The 22,063-nt window shown below is 43.6% G+C and overlaps 1 protein-coding gene and 1 long non-coding RNA gene across 19 annotated transcripts in view; one reads left to right on the plus strand and one right to left on the minus strand.

Annotated features, from left to right (window-relative positions):
- The window catches only part of SETD2 (SET domain containing 2, histone lysine methyltransferase), a 153,442-nt gene extending 137,656 nt beyond the window's left edge, over window positions 1-15,786 (minus strand). For 15 of the 18 annotated variants that reach the window (XR_012431085.1, XR_012431083.1, XR_012431082.1 and 12 more), the window contains exon 1: window positions 15,559-15,786. Coding sequence is in view for 9 of the 18 variants with exons in the window: in XM_065539434.1 (XP_065395506.1) it covers window positions 15,559-15,631 (73 nt within the window). In the remaining 9 variants the exon portion in view is untranslated. The remainder of the gene's footprint in view (window positions 1-15,558) is intronic. The other 3 variants (XR_010584720.1, XM_065539431.1, XM_045384952.2) reach the window with 1 other exon arrangement.
- Window positions 15,787-15,907: 121 nt separating this feature from the next.
- On the plus strand, window positions 15,908-21,788 carry LOC141409677 (uncharacterized). Its single transcript, XR_012431092.1, has 2 exons — window positions 15,908-16,291; window positions 21,002-21,788. It is a non-coding gene; the product is annotated as an uncharacterized lncRNA (long non-coding RNA).
- Window positions 21,789-22,063: the final 275 nt, after the last annotated feature.

A 22,063-nucleotide genomic window follows, 5' to 3' on the forward strand; every position in this document is an offset into this window, starting at 1 on the left:
TTCTGCTGAATGATACTCACACCAGTAATCCTCCAGCATATACATTTGCAAAATCAGAGGAAAGAACCAACTCAAATACAGAATCACCTGCACCCTCCAAATTGAACAATTATAAGCACATCAAGGTCAATTCTGAAGACCTTTAGAAAACAAGTAACTCAATACAGAAATCCAGTTGTTTATGAACAGCAGCTATTCTAAATATTATTCTTTAACATCATTAAAAAGTTAGTTTTGGACAAATTGGTAAACGAATATTACCCAAGTTCTGATATGCCACTAAACTAGCTAGTAAGCACTATCTGTACTTCTTTGCACTTCCTTTTCTTCCCTTTATAAAATTAGAGGCACTAGCTCCCCTGCCCTTTTAAAATCACAGCCATGAGAAGTCACAATGAGCAAGCTAAAAGGGAAAAAAAAAGTTGCGAGCCACAAAGATGAGGAATTATTAGATATAGTAAAAGGACTCCCTACACTAGACACCTCTTATAGCACTCAGCAATTTACACTGGGTAAAAACTGAAGGGGAAATCGGCATAGGGTTAATCCTCTCTCTGTATCCTCCCCCATAATGTGGCCCTAGAACATCCTCTACCATCTGCCTACTCCATTTTTGCCTAAGTCCTACTCTTCAAGGCTAAGTTCAGGTATTCTTCTGGGCTGCCCTTCCTGATTGCCCGCCTGATCCCCATCCCAGTCTAAGTCAGGCATCCCTGCCATAGCACATTGTGCTTATTTCTGTATCTTTATCACAAGTCTAGCATTCAACAAATGTTAGCTGAATAAACTGTCAAGAGTTCAAGAGTTCTATCTCAGCTAGTTGTTCTAAACATTAGGTTAAAAGGCTCGATATAATGAAAAGAGTTTAAATATAACATTTTTAATTGCCTCATACAGTTAGAAACTGACAGACTTAGAAAACTGAATTTTTTTGTATGCTAGGTATAAAAAGTATCAGCTGCCCTAGAGAAGAACAAAACCCTCTATTTTTAGAGTACCAAATTTTCTATCATTTTTCAGAGTCTTTTGGTATATCCAAAAATATCTTTTTTTTTTTTTTTCCTTTGAGACGGAGTCTCGCTCCGTCGCCAGGCTGGAGTACAGTGGCGCAATCTTGACTCACTGCAACCTCCGCCTCCTGGGTTCAAGCAATTCCCCTGCCTCAGTCTCCTGAGTAGCTGGGACTCCAGGCACCCACCACCATGCCCAGCTAATTTTAATTTTTGTATTTTAGTAAAGACGGGGTTTCACCATGTTGGCCAGGATGGTCTCGATCTCCTGACCTCATGGTTCACCAACCTTGGGCTTCCAAAGTGCTGGGATTACAGGAATGAGCCACTGTGCCCAACCTCAAAAATATCCTTTGATTTACCACTGCATCTGAGGTTCCTCACTTCCTTTTTGCCCGTAATATTTATAAAGAGAGAAATGAGATTACTGATCTGAGAAATTTGGAGAGAAAATCAACAGAACAAGGGTAAAGTGCAGTTTACCCTCAGTTTAAGGATTACCCATCCTGGAAAATACACAAGTACAAAACAACTGAAAAGGTTGGGAGAAAAATGTGGTCTAGCATACCAACAGAAGAAGCATAAAAAGTGCTATAAGCACCAAGTCACTGCCATTAGCCCAACACATGCCACTCAATTCCCTGACCTCTGTCCTAATCTTCTAGTTATTTAAGAATGTCTGGTAATAGGCTGGGCATGATGTCTCACGCCTGTAATCCCAGCACTTTGGGAGGCTGAGATAGGGAGATCGCTTGAGCCCAGGAGTTTGAGACCCTGTTGCTACAAAAAACAAATAATTAGGCATAGTGGGAGGATTTCTTGAGCCTGGGAGGTTGAGGCTGCAGTAAGCCATGATCATGCCACTCCACTTCAGCCTGGGTGACAGAGAAAGACCCTATCTTTAAAAAAAAAGAAAAAGAAAAAAGAAAAGAATGTCTTATAATAGAGGTCAGCAATTACTAACAATACTGCTGGTAATCAAGTTAGAATAATGATCGTTATAAAGAATCAGGCCAATTCAAACATTTACTAAGCATATACTACCATATACCCAACTACTAGTTACTAGGATTCCTCCATTAAAAGAAGAACACATTCTATAATATATTCATCATGGTCCTTGAATTTTCTGATACATGAATCTACAAAATCCCTTAGGTCTTAGCAACAAAACCAAACAGGTCTAATGAGAATAGATGAATGCTAAGATAGCCAGGCTTCAATGAAATGTTAGCCTTTCTTGATACTTTGTATTAATAATCAACCAAAGCATCTTAAAAATTACAGAATTATGGTGGCAGGCGCCTGTAGTCCCAGCTACTCAGGAGGCTGAGGCAGGAGAATGGCATGAACCCGGGAAGTGGAGCAGCTTGCAGTGAGCTAAGATTTCGCCACTGCACTCCAGCCTGGGCGACAGAGCAAGACTCCGTCTCTAAAAAAAAAAAAAAAATTACAGAATTATAAAAATACATATATAAAAACATATCTTTTAAAAACTTACATGTAAGAATAGCATTGATGAAAATAAAAATGCTTAAGCAATCAGTACATTTCAAAAAAGCACACAGCTAACAAAAAAAATTGTGCAGCACACATATGCACAACCGGAAAAAAAGTCCTATCACAGATTCTAACTTCTGCTCCCAATTTCCTATCCTGACACCATCACGATCTTCTCTAGTAAGAGTATGCTGCGCACAGTGGCTCCTGTCTATAATCGCAGCATTTGGGGAGGCCAAGGCGGGTGGATCACCTGAGATCAGGAGTTCGAGACCAGCCTGGCCAACATAGTGAAACTCCATCTCTACTAAAATACAAAAATTAGCCAGGCGTGGTGGCAGCCGCCTGTAATTCCAGCTACTCGGGAGGCTGAGGCAGGAAAATTGCTTGAACCCAGGAGACGGAGGTTGCAGAGAGCCAAGATCGCACCACTGCACTCCAGCCTGGGAGGCAGAGCAAGACTCTGTCTCAAAAAACTGAAAAAAAAAAAAAAAAAAAAAGTTTCGGGCGGATCACGAGGTCAGGAGATCGACACCATCCTGGCTAACACTGTGAAACCCCGTCTCTACTAAGAAATACAAAAAACTAGCCGGGCGAGGTGGCAGGCGCCTGTAGTCCCAGCTACTCGGGAGGCTGAGGCAGGAGAATGGCGTAAACCCAGGAGGCGGAGCTTGCAGTGAGCTGAGATCCGGCCACTGCACTCCAGCCTGGGCGACAGAGCAAGACTCCGCCTCAAAAAAAAAAAAAAAAAAGAAAATAGGTAGTCAAAGAAAGAAGAGCACCAAGTATTTCTTGGGAATCTCATTATCTCCCTAATTTGTATGAGCAATACTATAATTGGGGGAACACTCTTTTTATATTCAATTACTACTGTTTCAATGTGTTCAAGGTGCTTGTATCAGCTAGTAACACTACTTCCTTACACAAACTGCTAGGTTAATCTGCCAAAAAAGTATACTATACTTTTCATAATTGTGACAACTGGTTTCCTGAATAATTGTACGACAACTAAAGTTGTTTTGTTTTTGTTCTTTAATAGAAATGGTAAGCTTAAGCTTGAAAATATACCTCTTATGGTTACCTTAAGGCAAACCTGAAGAGATTTTCACTGATTTCTAAAATGTTGTATTGTACCTCAAAGAAATTTGCCTTTACTATAGATAATTCTTAACTACATTTTCAGCACAGAAGCAGTACCATAAAATGTGTAGCTTATGTTTTAGACTTGATATTCCAATGAAGTATTGATAAATTAATGGAAGAGTTGTATTTTTAACCAGGCAATTTTTAACCAGTCGTATTTTTAACCAGGTCTGTGTGTGCTCAAGGCCAGCATAAATGGATTTCTATAGAAAGGGTTTTTACAGTCATTTGATATAATTTATGAAAAACAGTATTTGCTCCACTTTACATTCACACAAAATTCATAAAAAATTTAAACCTTAAATTTTTAAAAATTAAACCAAGCATCTTCTGCTTCCTCAAATAGAGTATGTAATTAACTATTCATCATGAGGCGAAATATCAGACAAAAAGGCTCAAAACACAAGTTAGACCACAGATTCACAAAGAGCCTAACCATGAAGCAAATATTGTTGATTACTATAGAGTCCTCCCCAAAGAGAGGGTCCAACCACACTTGGCAGGGAAGTGGGCCACAGGAAGAACTACAATTGGAAACCACCACTTGCTCTAGGTTCTTGCAAGCCCAGAGCAGTGCTCCCAGTAAGCAGACCTCCCAGAAGCCTGCCAACACAATTGCAGTCTTATCAACACCCACATCATCCCAAGGATATTTTCACTTGCAAGATGTTAGCATTTGACAGAAAAAGCATTCTAAAATAAAAAGCAACTATGGGAATTCAGACCAATCTTAAACCTCAATTGAAATGACAATATGTTTGCTCAGCTGGAAAAGAGACTAAAGTAACCATTAGCTTGACCAAAAACACAAAAAACAGGCATGGGAGCTCATGCCTGTAATCCCAGCACTTTGGAAAACTGAGGCAGGAGGATCACTTGAGACCAACAGTTCAAGACCAGCCTGGGCAGTGAAGTGAGAGCCAGTGAAGTGAGTATCTAATTTTTAAAATTAAAAAATTAAAAAACAAAAAGACTACCAAATTAAACAAAGTAAATTTACACAAATTCCAAAGCTAAGAGACTCAAATACAACATTACACAATTTTTATTAACCAAAAATTACACAATTAACCAAAAATTATACAAGGTAATTGCCTCTCATTTGAATGAGTAGACTTCCAAATACTGTATAAGTCCAACTATGGAAAACAACAACAACAAACGTATCAAATTTTGTCTTAGCTCTGTTGGCCAGCCTCAAACCAACCATTTTCAAGAAACTCCCCACTTAAGGCCAGGCACGGGGTGCCCAGCACTATAATTCCAGGGCTTTGGGAGGCCAAAGTGGGAGGATTCCTTGAGGCCAGGAGTTTGAGACCAGCTTGGGCAACATAGTGAGACCCCTATCTCTACAAAAAAAATTTAAAAATTAGCTAAGTGTGGTGGTACATGCCTGTTGTCCCAGCTACTTGGGAGGCTGAGGCAGGAGGATTGCTTGAGCCCAAGAGTTCAAGGCTACAGTGAGCTGTGATCATACCACTGTACTCCAGCCTAGGTGACAAGGGAGGCCCTGATCCAAAAAAGAAAAAAGAAAAAGAGATCCCACTTAAATGCCTTCAGTTTTCTTTTTAAAAGAAACAAGTAACTAATCAAAATAAGGCAGGAATAAAAATGATCTGTTCAATCCATCAGTACCATATACAAATAGAAATAAGTGGCCGGGCGCGGTGGCTCAAGCCTGTAATCCCAGCACTTTGGGAGGCCGAGACGGGCGGATCACGAGGTCAGGAGATCGAGACCATCCTGGCTAACCCGGTGAAACCCCATCTCTACTAAAAAATACAAAAAAAACTAGCTGGGCGAGGTGGCGGGCGCCTGTAGTCCCAGCTACTCGGGAGGCTGAGGTAGGAGAATAGCGTAAACCTGGGAGGCGGAGCTTGCAGTGAGCTGAGATCCGGCCACTGCACTCCAGCCTGGGCCACAGAGCGAGACTCTGCCTCAAAAAAAAAAAAAAAAAAAAAAAAAAAAAATAGAAATAAGTATGAGATTTTTTTAAAAACTCTAAACAAAATCCCCCAAACACCATCATAACCAGAAAAACTCACTCTGTGGAGAAATACATTTGGAAAGAGACACCTTCCACATAGCTCAATATGTCCTAACATAATAACCAGACATCTTAAGAAAATCAAGCAACTTAGCATGGTACATCCACACTACAGAATATTGTTCAGCTGTTTAAAAAGGTAAGCACATCTTGGCCAGGTGCGGTGGCTCACACCTGTTATCCCAGGCCAAGGAGGGCAGATCACGAGGTCAAAAGATTGAGACCATCCTGGCCAACATGGTGAAACCCTGTCTCTACTAAAAATATAAAAATTAGCTGGGCATGGTGCTGCACACCTGTAGTCCCAGCTACTCAGGAGGCTGAGGCAGGAGAATCGCTTGAACCAGGGAGGCAAAGGTTGCAGTGGGCCGAGACTGCACCACTGCACTCCAGCCTGGGCGACAGAGCGAGACTCTGTCTCAAAAAAAAGAAAGAATGATAGATAAGCACATTTTATATGTAAATGGAAACAAATACAGAATGTAGGAAAAAGGCAGAAAAATACAAACAGTAATATGACTCCACTTTTGTAAAAAAATAAAAACCAAACAAAAGGAAAAGATCTCAAAAAATACATTAAGTTCTTGGATGTGGTATTTGGAGATGTGGAGCAGAGAAGAGATGCTCAGGGAGGATTTTTATTTTTCTTCTATAAACATCTGTACTGTCTGACTCTTTTGCAATAAGTATTTATTGTTGTAGTAATTAAAAAACAAAACATTTTAAAACATACTATCAGACTCTGTTATTGTTTTTTAAAATATCACATTCATGGTTAGTACACAGTAATAGTAAAGTACTTCCAAACTTAAATTTAAAGTTATCCTCAGAGATTGAAAAAGACTGAGACATGACAATTAAATGCAATGTGTAATACTAGATTGAAAAAAGAACACAACTTTGGGACAACTGGCAAAATGTATAAATTATGTATCAGGTAATAGCAGGGTTACAAATGTTAAAATGTCTGAATTTGATTATTGTATATTAAGAGAATGCTTGTTCTTAGGTAATACTATGAGATATTTAGGAAAGAAAGATCATGATGCCTGCAATTTACTCTCAAGATGTTCTGCCAAAAGTAAATAAAACTTTTTTTTTAATATAGAAAGGTAATACAAACGTGGCAAAATTCCAATTACTGGTTAATCTAGTTTAAAAGTACATTATGGGAATTCACTGTGCTATTCTTACAACTTTCCTGAAAGTTTAAAATTTTTTCAAAATAAAAAGTCTTTTTTGCCAGGCGCAGTGGCTCACACCTGTAATCCCAGCACTTTGGGAGATTGAGGTGGGTGGATCACTGGAGGTCAGGAAACCAGCTTGGGCAGCATGACAAACCCCATCTCTAAAAAAAATACAAAAATTAGCCAGGTGTGGTAGTGTGCGCCTGTAGTCCTAGCTACTCAGGACACCGAGGTGGGAGGATCACTTGAGCCTCAGAGGCAGAGGTCGCAGAGAGCCAAGATTGTGCCACTGCACTCCAGCCTGGGTGACAGAGTGAGCCCTGTCTCTCACACACACACACTGTTTTTTTTTCTGTCAGAAAAACATTCTAACCTGATTTCAGTGACTTAGGTGTATGTAAATGGCTTAGTTTCCAATATAAACTATCTTTCAGGGTTTTACAATAATAGTTCTTAGTGTATTACAAAATCAAGTACTCTACGGTTCTCTTGGAAGAATTAACATAAATGAAGCTAGTCAACTTTTTTAAGAAACTGAGCAAAGAACGATTAGCAAATTGAGCAGCCTCTTAATCAGGATAGGTTCAGAGAGGCTCTGGCAGAGCCATGTAGTAGATTTATGGACAGAAAAGCTTTTGATTCTCAAACCCAGGCTGGCCATCCTGCCTCCCTCCAAAACCTGACAATGCTCATAGAACAACAATGAATATTAGGGTTGAGAAAATTTATTACAAATGTCTATTACAGAATAAATTGTAATGTATTAAAAAAAATTTTAATGAATAAATTAAATCAATGAGTCACTACAGTGAAAAAGGGCTGAGAAGATCTGGAAACACCAAAGTCCTGCTAAGGAAACTAGGAAAGTATGACTGATAGATAATCTTGTATGTATAAAATATGGCTTGGCAACTGGAGACAATTCTTAGGAAAACACAATTGTATCAACAGTTGCTTGATACTTTTCTAAAGACATAATGTGTCAATAAAAGGAGAATGGTATGCCTAAAATGTAGCAAAAGCAAATAGCAAAAAGGGACATGAATATTAAACAGGTACACCCTAGCCTAAGCACTAGGATAGTTCAACAGGCTCTCCATACTTACCAGCAAACCCTCCAAGGGCTATATTGGCCTCCTGTGTACCGCAGCAGCCCAAAGAAGGTAACCTGGCCTGTAGGACCATACATCCATCACTACAAACCTATCTCTCTCTTATCAGAAAAATTGATTCAACTGGCTATAAAGCTACTAAGGGTCCAGATCATATATGAAATCTGGTAACCACATGATACTTTCTCTCAGTTGGCTTCCTAAGGTACCTCTATCCTCTCCATTCTAACATGAATTATAAGAATTTGACTTGCTGGGCACGGTGGCTCACACCTGTAATTCCAGCACTTTGGGAGGCTGAGGTCAGGAGTTTGAGACCAGCCTGGGCAACACAGCAAAACCCTGTCTCTACAAAAAATAAAAAATTAGCCAGGGCCAAGTGCGGTGACTCACGACTATAATCCCAGCACTTTTGGGAAGCCGAAGCAGGCAGATCACTTGAGCTCAGGAGTTTCAGACCAGCCTGGGCAACATGGTGAAATCCCCTCTCTACAAACAAAATAAGCTGGGCATGGTGGTATGTGCCCATAGTCCCTGCTACTCAGAAGGCTGAAGTGAGAAAATCACCTGAGCCTGGGAAGTTGAAGCTGCAGTGAGCCATCATCGTGCCACTGCACTCCAGCCTGGGCAAAAGCAAAACCCTGTCTCAAAATAAAAAAATTAGCCAGGAGTGGTGGTGTGCATTTGCAGTCCTAGATATGTGGGAGAATCACTTGAGCCCAGGGGTTCAGTTACAGTGAGCTACAATCTTGTCACTGCACTCTAACCTGGACAACGAAGTCCCTAAAAAAATAAAAAATTAATAGAGAATCTGAGTATCCTGACTGCTTTATATATCATTTGAACATGCTGAAATATTCTTTCCCAGTTAAACTTTCTTTTGGCCAAATTCGCCATACTTTCGTATCATGGTGCCTTGTAAGTACCGTTCTTTCTAACCGACTCATTCCATTCAATACTAACAATAAAAGAACTGGCCGGGGACGTGGTGGCTCACGCCTGTAATCCCAGCACTCTGGGAGGCCGAGGCGGGTGGATCACCTTAAGTCAGGAGTTCGAGACCAGCCTGACCCATATGGAGAAACTCCGTCTCTACTAAAAATACAAAATTAGACACACATGGTAGCACATGCCTGTAATCCCAGCTACTCGGGAGGTTGAGGCAAGAGAACTGCTTGAATCCAGGAGGCAGAGGTTGTAGTGAGCCCAGATTGTGCCACTGCACCCCAGCCTGAGCAACAATAGCAAAACTCCGTCTCAAATTAAAAAAAAAAAAAAAAGAAAAAAAAGAAATGAACACTGTCCTAATTCTTAAATTCTCATAAAACCCTCTGCAGATGATACTACCATGATCCCCACTTTATAGGTAAGGAGTAATTAAGAAACTTACCTAGGTTCACAGAGCAATTAAGTAAAAGAGATGAGATTCTAAACCAGGAGTTCTGTCTCCAGAGCCCAGGGATTTAACTTTTTTTGTGCCCTGTACCATTTAGGAAATCTAATGAAGCTTGTGGATTCCTTCTCAGTCTAATATTTTTTAATGCATAAGATAAAGTACATATGATTGCAAAGGAAGCCAATTACATTGAGGGAAAAAAACCAATGTGTCATATTGTTTAGTATGTGCTTCTCAATCTAGTGGATTTTGACATAATGATAAACATATTTCAAGATTCTACAAAAACCACAATACAGTTTGCCTTTGAATAACATGGGCTGGAACTGCGTAGGTCCACTTATACACAGATTTTTTTCAATAAAAGTTACACACCTTGTGCCTGCCTCCAGTTCTACCTCCTCCACCTCTGTCACCCAAGACAGCAAGACTAAAACCACCTCCTCTTCTTCCTCCTCAGCCTATTCAATGTGAAGACTACAAGGATGAAGACCTTTATGATGATCCACTTCCACTTAATGAATAATATATTTTCACTTCCTTATGATTTTCTTAACATTTTTTCTCTACCTTACTTTCTTGTAAGAATACAGTATATAATACAAACAACATAAAATAAAATATGTGTTAGTAGACTATGTTCTCAGTAAAGTCAACAGAATCCTAGTAGCAGTTAAGTTTTGAGGCAGACAAAAGTTATATGCACATTTTTTACTGTGTTGCAGATTGGGATTGGTACCTCTAACTCCTGTGTTGATCAAGAATCAACTGCATATTTTATTATAAAAATATCTGACTTATACACAAATCACAATTAATACTACTGTAGTTTGTTATTCACATTAGTAATTGAAAGAAATGCTAACTTCTAGTCAGAGGTTACTGAAGAGGTAATTTTCCCAAGTTCATAGATGCCATCCATGTTAAAACCCTAAACTCCACACTAAAACAGTCCTCTCTTAACACAGGCATTTAAAAAACCAATCAATCCAAGTGTGGTGGTACACATCTATAGTCCCAGCTACTCAGGAGGCTGAAGTGGGAGAACTGCTTGAGCCCAGGAGCTGAAGACCAGCCCAGGGAAAATAGTAAGATTCCATCTTTAAAAAAACAAAAATAAAAAGACCAATCTTTGGCCCTTCTCTCTATCTACCAAGAATTCCCTGGTAATCTCATCCAGCTTCATGACTTGAATACTACCTAAACCGGTGACAACAAAATTTATCTCCATTTCAGACCTTTCCCCTGAACTTCAGACTTGGTTATCAACTCAATTCAAACGTCTAACAGGCAATCTCAAACTTACCATGCCTAAAATTGAACTCCTCCTAATCTAGTACTCAAACTTGCTTCTTTTTTTTTTTTTTTTGAGACGGAGTCTCGCTCTGTCGCCCAGGCTGGAGTGCAGTGGCGCGATCTCGGCTCACTGCAAGCTCCGCCTCCCGGGTTCACGCCATTCTCCTGCCTCAGCCTCCCGAGTAGCTGGGACTACAGGCGCCCACAACCGCGCCCGGCTAATTTTTTGTATTTTTAGTAGAGACGGGGTTTCACCGTGGTCTCGATCTCCTTACCTTGTGATCCGCCCGCCTCGGCCTCCCAAAGTGCTGGGATTACAGGCGTGAGCCACCGCGCCCGGCCTAAACTTGCTTCTTTTAGTCATCACTGTCTTTGTTGACAGCAACTTTCTAACTGCTGAGACCAGAAACCCTGGAATCATCCTTGGTTCCTCTCTCACATATCACACCAACAAATCATATTAGTTCCATCTTCAAAATATATCCAGTATCCATCCATTTCTCACTACTCTTATGTTACCATCTTGGTACCGGCATCTCTTTTCTGGATTACTAGCTTCCTTACTAGTCTCCAGGCTTACCACTGTTGTTCCCTTTGCAATTCAAATGATCCTATGAAATTGAAAGCAGACTTTGTCACTCTTCTGTTCAAAACTCCTGGCAAAGTCCTCAGAATGGCTCTACAAGACTGTATAAAAGCTAAATCCTGGCCGAGAGCAGTAGCTCACACCTATAATCCCAGCCCTTTGGGAGGCCAAGGCAGGTGGATCACAAGGTCAGGAGTTCAAGACCAGCGTGGCCAAGAAAGTGAAACCCCACCTCTACTAAAAACACAAAAATTAGCCGGGTGCAGTGGCAGACACCTATAATCCCAGCTACTCAGGAGTCTGAGGCAGAAGAATCACTTAAATCCAAGAGGCAGAGACTGCAGTGAGCCAAGATCATGCCACTGCACTCCAGCCTGGGGGACAGAGTGAGACTCCATTTCAAAAAAAAAAAAAAAAAAAAAGCTAAACCCCATCTCACCCTAACCCAATTTACTATTACACTTTCTTGCTCATTCCATTCTAGTCATAATGGGCAAAACTCACAGGTCTGCCTCAACACCTTGAAACTCACTATTCCCTCTTATTGAAATGCCTTCACCCATTATTAACATGGCTACTTCTCCTTAAATCTTTGCCTAAATATCACTCCCTCGAGGATACTCACCCAGTATACCTCACTTTAAATTGCAACCTCTTCCTCAACAATTCTGAATCCCCCTTACTCTTCCACTTTCCAAAGCACTTACCTTTGAACATTCTATATTATTCAATTTTATTTATTTTTTTTTGAGATGGAACCTCCTTCTGTCCCCCAGGCTGGAGTGCAGTGGCACAGTCTCAGCTCACTGCAACCTCCACCTCCCAGGTTCAAGCGATTCTCCTGCCTCAGCCTCCCAAGTAGCTGGAATTACAGGTGCCTGCCACCATACCCGACTAATTTTTTTTTTTTTAATTTGTATTTTTAGTAGAGACGAGGTTTCACCATCTTGGCCAGGCTGGTCTCCAACTACTGACCTCAGGTGATCCACCCACCTCGGCCTCCAAAAGTGCTGGGACTACCGATGCAAGTCACTCCACTTGGCCAGAACATTCTGTATCATTTATTATCACCCCCATTAGGATATAAACTCCACAAGGGCAAAATTTTGTTTTGTACACCAATTACCCCTAGTGTGCCTACGTTTGGCATACAACAGACATGCATATGTTCAAAGAACTGCACCTCTATCACTGTAAGGTACTTGCCTATCTCCCTCATTAAAAGAGTTCCTTAAAGACTAACTGGATCTACTTTGCTGTGTCCTCAACACCTGTCCCCGGGCCTGCCCCATAATGGACACCTACTGCACAGATACTCAAGTGATTACAGCCATTTTCACCTGAAACACAATGTCCTATATGCTGCTGAAAAAAAAAAGTCATCTTGCAGCTGTGTCTGATTAAAAGCATGGGTACAAGACAAACCCAGAACATCAGATGCTGTTACTTCAGTCAAACTGAAATTACATTTTTGCCTCAGTTTCTTCATATGTCTAAGTACCATTTCAAACCATCCAAAGTCTAAAAAGGGCACTTGGCCATTCCTCCCCTGAGCCATGTTGCCCACCTAATCTTTTCATCCTCAACTTAAATCCTATCTTTTAACTTTTCCCTGATGACCCCAGCTAGAAGCACTTACACGTGCCACATTCTGCGCCAAGTGCTCTTCATGCATTATCTCATTCAATCCTCCCAAAAAGCCCTAGTAAGTTGTTAACCATTATGATACCTATATAAAAGATGAAAAAAACCCAAGTTCGGAGAGATGAAGTCATCTGTGCAAGGTTAAAATAGTGTTCAGATCCAGGTCTGACTCTGAAATCCAGGTTTTTAAAATCCTATACTGCCTTTCTCTCTCCTCTGGCATTATAAACATTAACTAGCTTACTATCTCAAGGGTTTGCTGTCACTTCACTTCTCTAGGCTTCATTTTTTTCATATGCCAAACAGGTGATATTGCTCAGGATACCTACCATGATCCCCTCCAGTCTTTATAGTATTATGAAAAAAGGAAAAACACAACAAAACAACAACAACAAAAACATGTTACAATTCTTTACTCCATACAGGTTAATACACAAGAAGAGGCCTGGCACAAAGGCTCATGCCTGCAGTCCCAGCACTTTGGGAGGCCAAGGCAGGAGGCTCACTTGCGGCCAGGGATTCAAAACCAGTCTGAGTAACGTAATTTTTTTTTTTTTTCAATTAGCCGGGTGCGGTGACACATGCCTATAGTCCCAACCCAGGAGGCTGAGGCAGGAGAACTGCTTATGCCCAGAGGTTTAAGGATGCAATGAGCTATGATGACACCACTGCACTCCAGCCTGGGTGACAGAGTGGGACCCTGCCTCTAAAAAAAAAAAAAAAAAGGAAAAAATACACAAGAATTTAAAAACATATAATCACTGTTAGAAATCCAAAGCAGTGCATTTCTACTACATTAAAGCAATAAAAACTCCAAAACATGTAAAACCATAAAACATTCTTGATTCCTTCCCCACTCGTGTCTACCAAAGATGCACTTCTGAGTCAATTTTCCCACATATTATGAAAAATTTTTCCCCAAGAAGTGTAAGGATGTGATCCTTAAAGCTTCTGGACTTCACCAAACAACCTGGTAAAAGGAAGTAAAAGCAGGCACTTAGCCTATTCAAAGGTTAGCATGTTGCTTTGTACAGAGCAAGTGCTAAATAAGCATTTATTGAATCGTGATACAAAATTTTTTTTGAGGTTTTTTAAACTAAAAACCTATAACGTGAGCTTTGTAATTGGACTGATTGTGCAGTAAATCAAAACAATCTTACCTAACTGATCCTGCCAGTAGCAAAACAAAAAGACCAATCTAATTAAGGTAGTGTTAACCAACGGCCAAGAACCCATGAAAGGAAAAAGTCATGTTAACTTACTATTGCAAGTAAGAGTTGAGTTTTTGGAAAAGCAAAATAATGATTTATCTTGTTGTGCAGAAATGACCAACACCTCAACAGAATCCGCTGTGTTGCAATCAAAACTAAGAACTATCAATTAAGATCCAGACATTTCTGGACCAACGTGAGATGTGGCAAGGGATTCAAAAACGAGCCACAGCCAACCTAAGGTAAAATGTGTCAAAACAGCAAAGCTCTTGGAATCATCCTGGTCATAAAAGTTTGACAGTTTCATGTGAAACCCCTATCAACCGATAAGTTTAAAATGAATACTATATTCCTAGGTCTAACACCAGCAAATGGAGTTTCAAGAATGGCTTTTCAAAACAATGGTCTCGTGAGGGTTCAGGGAAAGAAGTGACTTCAGGCTTTCTGAGGTAGCAGATACAGCAGCAGATTCAGACCTCAAGAGAAATGTAAAGGTGTCCTAGACTGAAAAATTACTATTGGGCAAAACTGTGTTTCGGTTTTCCAGAACACTGTCTTCTTTAGAGAATCCTCAAACGATTCTTAGTTTTTAACCAAGTCTTCACAAGAAATAGAAAGTCATCCGTTTAGGGTAAGAGGTTCCTGTTACCAAGAAAATCGTGTCCGAAAGTGCGAAAATCTCACAATCTGCAAGAAAATGTATGCCCCTCAGGTGGCTTTCATTTTCAGGCGGAAAAACAAACTCGGTGTCACCTCAACAACGGGACCACACAAACCTCGCCATTACAAAACCCAAGTGCCAAAGGTGCAGAATGTGAAGCCGGAAGCACTGCGAGGCCAGGATCGAGTTCCCAGGAGGAAAAAATCAAACTCAGGAGTGCAGCGCGGGCCCCTCCACGGCCCGGGGGACAGGCAACCCGCGCTAGGCCCTTCCGGTCGAGCCGCTGCCGTCGCGGGGAGGTCGGGCGACGGGTCGAGCTTCCACCCGAGCCCGGGGATTCGCGGCCTACCCTCACCGGCGCCCTCTTGCCGGGCCAGGCACCGGCAGCTCCTCCGACTATGCCCCTTGGCTAGCAGCGGGGCCCGGACGAACCGCGAGGAGCCCGCCAGGACTGCCGAGCCCCGGGCTGGCCGGGTCGGAGCGGACACGGGTAGGGACCGTGGCCGCCCCTCCCCCACCGGCCCGGCCCAACCGCCGCCGCGACGCGAGCAGCGGCGCCAACGCCGGGCCCAACCGCGGGCCTGCAGCGGCCCCAGCCAGGCAGCTCGAAGTGGCGGCGCGGGCCTGCTCCCGACACCGACCGCGCGAAGCCACCGCGGGCCGGTTACTCCTCGCGCCGGCCCGCGCCGCCACCCGTCAGGACGCACCGCCCTCGGCTGGGGCTGAGGCGGCCGACAGCAGCAGGGGGCCGCGGAGCTGATACTTACTCAGGGGTCGGGTGCTCCGGGTCGTAGAAATCCCCCATCTTCGGAGGCGGCTGCGGCTGCAGCTGCTTCATCGGGAGCGGCTGGAGGCGGCGACGAGAGCCCCCTCCCCGCGGCAGGGCGACGCGGGGGAGGGGAGGGGAGGAGGCCGCAGGTCCGACCGCGGCGGCGGCGGCGGCGGCAGGGGCAGCCCGCGTCGCTACCTCGCTCGTCGCTCCCTCCCTCCCTCGGACGCCCGCCAGCCGCTCTCTCCCTCTCACCCTCACACCGGGAGCGACGCACACCCCACCCGCCCCTCAGCTTCGCAGGCCCGGCCCCTTAAAGAGACACACACGGGCCCCCAATACGCCGCCAGTCGGCGTGCCTGCAGCTGCTGGCTTGACCCCAGGCCGGGACGGGCGGAGCGAAACACTGCCCGGCGGGCCCAGGCCGACAGTGCCTGTGGCTCTCCGGAACAATAAACCCCCGGCTCCGGTGATGTGGGCCAGACCGGACCTAGAGAGGCGGCACCGCGACCCCTCACTCAACCCGCCTGGCGGCCGGGAGCAGCGTGACCCGGCCCGCTACCGTGTTACAGCTGGCGACTGACAAACAGCAGGCGACGTCGGGAGAACTCCCCGAGACGGCCGAGACATCAGCCTTCTTGCTCCACGGCCCTGTAGGACCCGCCCGCCGGGAGCCCCGGAGTCCGCGGCAGCGCCGAGGGCCCCTCCCCCAGGTCTCTGGGCTCTGAGGTAAAGCGGCCGCGGCTGCTCCCGGCCACTCGTCCCACTCGCCCCTCTCTCTCCCCCTAGCCTCTTCATCTCGACCCCTTAGCAAGCATGGAAGCGTAGCGAGGCGGGGGATTGCTGGGAGGCCGAGCTTCCGGCAGCCTCCGCCCTCCTGGCCGCTGTGCCCTCGGGGCTCCTACCTCCACCTCGGCGCGGCGTTCTGCCCGCACCCGAAGTCTCTAAGGCGGCAGCTCGGGTCTCTTGTTTGGTTCTTGGGGCCTTAGAGGCAGTGTCATGAAAAAGGTGTATTAATCACTTTCCTCCAGAAATGATAAGATGAGATTAAGTGGAATAACTTGAAAGAGTTACGAGTTGTTATTTTTGGAAGGAGGGATAGGAACGCGTAAATCCAATATCTAAACTTTCTAGACGCTGAAGAGTTTTTTGTGATAGATCATTTTGACATTGGGGGTTCATAGGGTTAGCTTTTTTTGTGGTGTTGTTGCTGTTGTTTTTCCACTAGAATTTTGAATCGGATTTTACCAGCAATTGGTTAAGGAAAGGAAAGGATGTCTCTTCCAGTTAAGAAACAGTGGTTAAAAACTGAAATGTGGGCCAGGCGCGGTGGTTCACACCTGTAATCCCAGCACTTTGGGAGGCTGAGGCGGGCAGATCACCTGAGGTCAGGAGTTCGAGACCAGACTGGCCAACATGGCGAAACCCCATTTGTACTAAAAATACAAAAATTAGCTGGGCGTAGTGGCGCACGCCTGTAATCCCAGCTACTCGGGAGGCTGAGATAGGAGACTCGCTTGAACCCAGGAGGCGGAAGTTGCAGTGAGCCGAGATTGTGCCACTGTACTCCAGCCCGGCGACAGAGCAAGCGGAGGTTGTAGTGAGCCCAGATCACGCCACTGCACTCTAGCCTGCGCGATATAGCGAGACTCCATCTCAAAAAAAGAAAACAACAACAAAAATCTTAAATGTGATATGAGAGAATAAACATCCTTCAGTGGCTAACTTTTTAAAATAGCCTTTGTATGTATGTAGGCTAGTGTCTTTTAGTGTTTTATAATCATTGTTTTTCACTTAGGAATTATTTTGGCTTTTTTTTTTTTCCTGGTACCTTTAGGGTTAGCATGGAGGTCCAGGGTCCATCTGACTCCCTAGGTTCGAATCTCCCAAGGCCATTTCTTTACACACCATTATTGTTACTAATTTCCCTGTGGTTTTTCTCATTTTTAAATGAGAATATTGCTGCCAACTGGCCTTCTCACTATTGTGAGGATTAAATAAGCTGTTTGTTAAAGCTTTAAACTTTCAGTACACGTCAGCATTCTTTAGCCATGATAGTGCAGAGGTTAAGAGCTAGCTCTACCTGGCATTGTGTACCAGGCACTTTCTAGCCTTGTGACATTGGGATGCTTGCTTCTCATGCTTCCCGTGCCTCACCTGTAAATGGGGTATTAGCCACTGCGCAGAGAATGTTGTGAACATGCTTGCACAGTGCCTCTCATTAAGTGCCCAGTAAGTGTTGTCTTTTGGGCTTTGAAAGAATAGATTGAGGCCCTGTGCCTTAGATGCCACATAGGCAGTTGGGAGTCACTTGACCTTGGACAGGCAGGATAGGGCAATTTTAGATGGAGGTGGTTAAACAATGTAAGTGTGAGGTGGTAAGGACCTAAGCTGAGGTGAATGAGAAAAAAGCAGTCAGGTGCAGGTTTCGTATTTCCTTAATAAGAAAGTAAGCAATTCTCTTGCAGGAGGTACAGCTGGGCACTGGTCTCATGATAGCATTGGTTTGGTCAGAACCCAATGCAATAAGCTTGTCAAGCCATGGGAATCAGTGAGAATTCTAAGCCCCAAACAGAAACAAATGAACTGGGTTTTTACAGGCAGTGCCTTCATCTATAATTGCTCTCAGAGTTACTTGGACTTATATTTTTAAGTCAAAGAGAATGCATGCTTGGAGCACATACTTGGGCCTGGCCACCTGATCAAAGCTGTGGAATAATTTGGTTTTTAGTGTTATTAAATACTGACTGTCCCCTGCTTTCTGCACATGTTTAAAGGAAAAATGTCTAAAAAGCCCTAGCATGAAATATACGAGGCGTTCACTCCCAGAGTGCTAAAATCGTAAAAGCCTTTATAATTTCAGCCAGACGTGGTGGCTCAGGCCTGTAATCCCATCACTTTGGGAGGCCGAGGCAGGCAGATCACCTGAGGCCGGGAGTTCGAGACCAGCCTGACCAACATGGAGAAACCCCATCTCTACTAAAAATACAAAAATTAGCCGGGCGTGGCGGCGCATGTCTGTAATCCCAGCTACTAGGGAGGCTGAGACAGGAGAATCACTTGAACCTGGGAGGCAGAGGTTGCGGTGAGCTGAGATCGTGCCATTGCACACCAGCCTGGGCAACAAGAGCGAAACTCCATCTCAAAAAAAAAAAAAACCCTTTTTACTCTCTGCTACTTTACTGTCTCCTGTGGGTCAAGACCAACCCCATCCCAGGGGATCCCAGGGTTGCCAGTAGTGACCCTGAAACAAAATCATCTCTTGCCTTAGGGAAGACAGAAGGCCAAAGGTCAATCACTCTCCACAGGTAGGCTCCAGGTACCTGGTAAGGGGTAGTAGAAAGAAGAAATGTAGGCCGGGTGTGGTGGTTCATGCCTGTAATCCCAGCACTTTGAGAGGCCAAGGCAGGTGAATCACCTGAAGTCAGGAGTTCAAGACCAACCTGACCAACGTGGAGAAACCCTGTCTCTACTAAAAATACAAAATTAGCTGGACGTGGTGGTGCATGCCTGTAATCCCAGTTACTCTGGAGGATGAGGCAGAAGAATCACTTGAACCTGGGGGGCAGAGGTTGCGGTGAGCCGAGATCACGCCCCTGCACTCCAGCCTGGGCAACGAGAGCAAAACTCCATCTCAAAAAAAAAAAAGAAATGTAGGTCGGGCACAGTGACTCATGCCTGTAATCCCAGCACTTTGGGAGGCTGAGGTAGGCAGATCACTTGAGATCAGGAGTTCAAGACCAGCCTGGCCAACACGGTGAAACCCCATCTCTACTAAAAATACAAAAATTGGCTAGGCATGGTGGTGCACACCTATAATCCCAGCTACTCGGGAGGCTGAAGTGGGAGAATCGCTTGAGCCCAGGAGGTGGAGGTTGCAGTGAACAGAGATCGCATCACTGCACTCCAGCCTGGGCAACAAGAGTGAGACTCCGTCTCAAACAAAAAAAATGAATAAAATAAATAAATATGTATTTTCTCCTCTGTAGCATAGAAACATTTACTATCAACATCTTAGCATTTTGGGGAGCGGAAAATGAGATAATGTCTGAAAAAGTACCTACTGCCTCTAAACTAATAGCCATACAACAAAAAATTGGCTACCTTATAAATTTAGGTAGATATATGAGGCTCAATACAATTGAAGATTTAGATTTACTCAGTATACAGAATAAAGGCAGCATAATTTAGAATAAATTACTCATTCACCTAAGTTTTGTTATACTATATTGTTATAATTGTTCTATTAGGCCGGGCGTGGTGGCTCAAGCCTGTAATCCCAGCACTTTGGGAGGCCGAGACGGGCAGATCACGAGGTCAGGAGATCGACACCATCCTGGCTAACAAGGTGAAACCCCGTCTCTACTAAAAAATACAAAAAAATAACTAGCCGGGCGAGGTGGCGGGCGTCTGTAGTCCCAGCTACTCAGGAGGCTGAGGCAGGAGAATGGCGTACACCCGGGAGGCGGAGCTTGCAGTGAGCTGAGATCCGGCCACTGCACTCCAGCCTGGGCGACAGAGCAAGACTCCGTCTCAAAAAAAAAAAAAAAAAAAATTTCTATTAACTACTGTTAGTCTCTTAGTGTGCCTAATTTATAAATTAAACATCATAAGTATGTATGTATGTACAGGAAAAAACAAAGTATATTTAGGGTTCCAGGCATCCACCAGGGGTCTTGGGACCTATCCCTTGTGGATAAGGTGGGGACTGCTGTAATTACAACTTTTTTTTTTTTTTTTTTGAGATGGAGTCTCGCTCTGTCGCCCATGCTGGAGGGCAGTGGCGCAATCTCAGCTCATTGCAAGCTCCGCCTCCCAGATTCATGCCATTCTCCTGCCTCAGCCTCCTGAGGAGCTGGGACCACAGGCGCCCGCCACCAGGCCCGGCTAATTTTTTGTATATTTAGTAGAGACGGGGGTCACCTTGTTAGCAAGGATGGTCTCGATCTCCTGACCTTGTGATCCACCCACCTCAGCTTCCCAAAGTACTGGGATTACAGGCATGAGTCACTGTGCCCAGCCTAATTACAACTTATTTTTATTCCTGTTCATTCTGCACATCCCAACGCAAGGCAAGAGGAATCTAGAAAACAATGGACAACCTACATTGAGCTCCACCTCCTATAATTCCTATTACATGTTATTTGTTTCAAGTCAGCACCCTCCTACATAATATTACTATATTCTGTAGTTGTTTTTCCTATACAGATAAGCTTTTTGTTACATATTGCTTTGTTAACAGATTTTAATTACATAATATGTCTATCTTACCAACTTTATAAGTTTGTTGTAGGCAGAAGCAATCTGTCTTTCATATTTTATAGTGTTTGAGGCTGTAGGTACCAAGTGTTGAATGAATAACTACTTTGTTACTTCTGAAAACCTTACTTTTTGATTAATACTTTTCCTTTTTACCAATTCCTTTTTCTTTTTTTTCAGGCTCATCCATGGAATACCAATCCTTTTTCTTAGTGTTCACATTGGATTTTTCTGTTAAAAATAGATTGTTGGAGTTGGCTAACAAGTTGACGACTTCCAGTCAAGCACTCTCTTCTGTAAAGTCTCTTTTGTAAGCTCCTACAAGCAGCTATTTCACTGGACTTGAAAGAACTGATTAAAAAGAACCACACACTGTAACTCTCAAGCATACAGGAATATTGTTATTAGGTTTTTTTTTTTTTTTTCTCCTCCAGTATGTTAACCTTGTCTTCCCTACAATTTTCTTTTTTTTTTTTTTTTTTTTTGAGATGGAGTCTCACTCTTGCCCAGGCTGGAGTGCAGTGGCATGATCTCGGCTCACTGCAACCTCTGCTGCCAGGGTTCAAGTGATTCTCCTGCCTCAGCCTCCTGAGTAGCTGGGATTACAGGTGTGTGCCACCATACCCAGCTAATTTTTTGTGTCTTTAGTAGAGACGGGGTTTCGCCATCTTGGCCAGGCTGGTCTTGAACTCCTGACCTTGTGATCCACCCTCCTCAGCCTCCCAAAGTGCTAGGATTACAGGAGTGAGCCACGGCACCCGACCTCCCTACAATTTTCAAACATTCAGAGAGGTGATTATGGTGTATGTTTTATTTTGTTTTGCTTTGGATCTTGGCGTTCTTCTAGAGAACTCATCTGCTCAGGAGCTTCTCCGTGCGTCTTCCCTCCCAAACTTGTCTTACCCAGTAGAGAATGAATGTACTCAAGATTACCAGTTTTGCAGATGAATAAACCAATGATTCCAGAGGTTATGGTACATATCTAGAGTCATATGACTAAGAAATGGTAAAACCAGGATTTCAGCCAGGTTATGTGATTCAAGACATTTTCAGACAAAAAAATCTGGAGTTTACCACCAACAAGAAATGATCCCAGCCTCAGCATCTAAGCCCACACTGGGAGCATTGAGTGCTGAAAAAAAATTTTTTTAATTTTAAATAGTAAATAATTTTATAAAAAAGAAATGATCCCTTATAGACTCTTGAATTACATTTTTCAATGTGTGTATTTGGTCAACAACA

Source organism: Macaca fascicularis, chromosome 2 (genome assembly GCF_037993035.2).
Source record: "Macaca fascicularis isolate 582-1 chromosome 2, T2T-MFA8v1.1".
Taxonomy (NCBI): domain Eukaryota; kingdom Metazoa; phylum Chordata; class Mammalia; order Primates; family Cercopithecidae; genus Macaca; species Macaca fascicularis.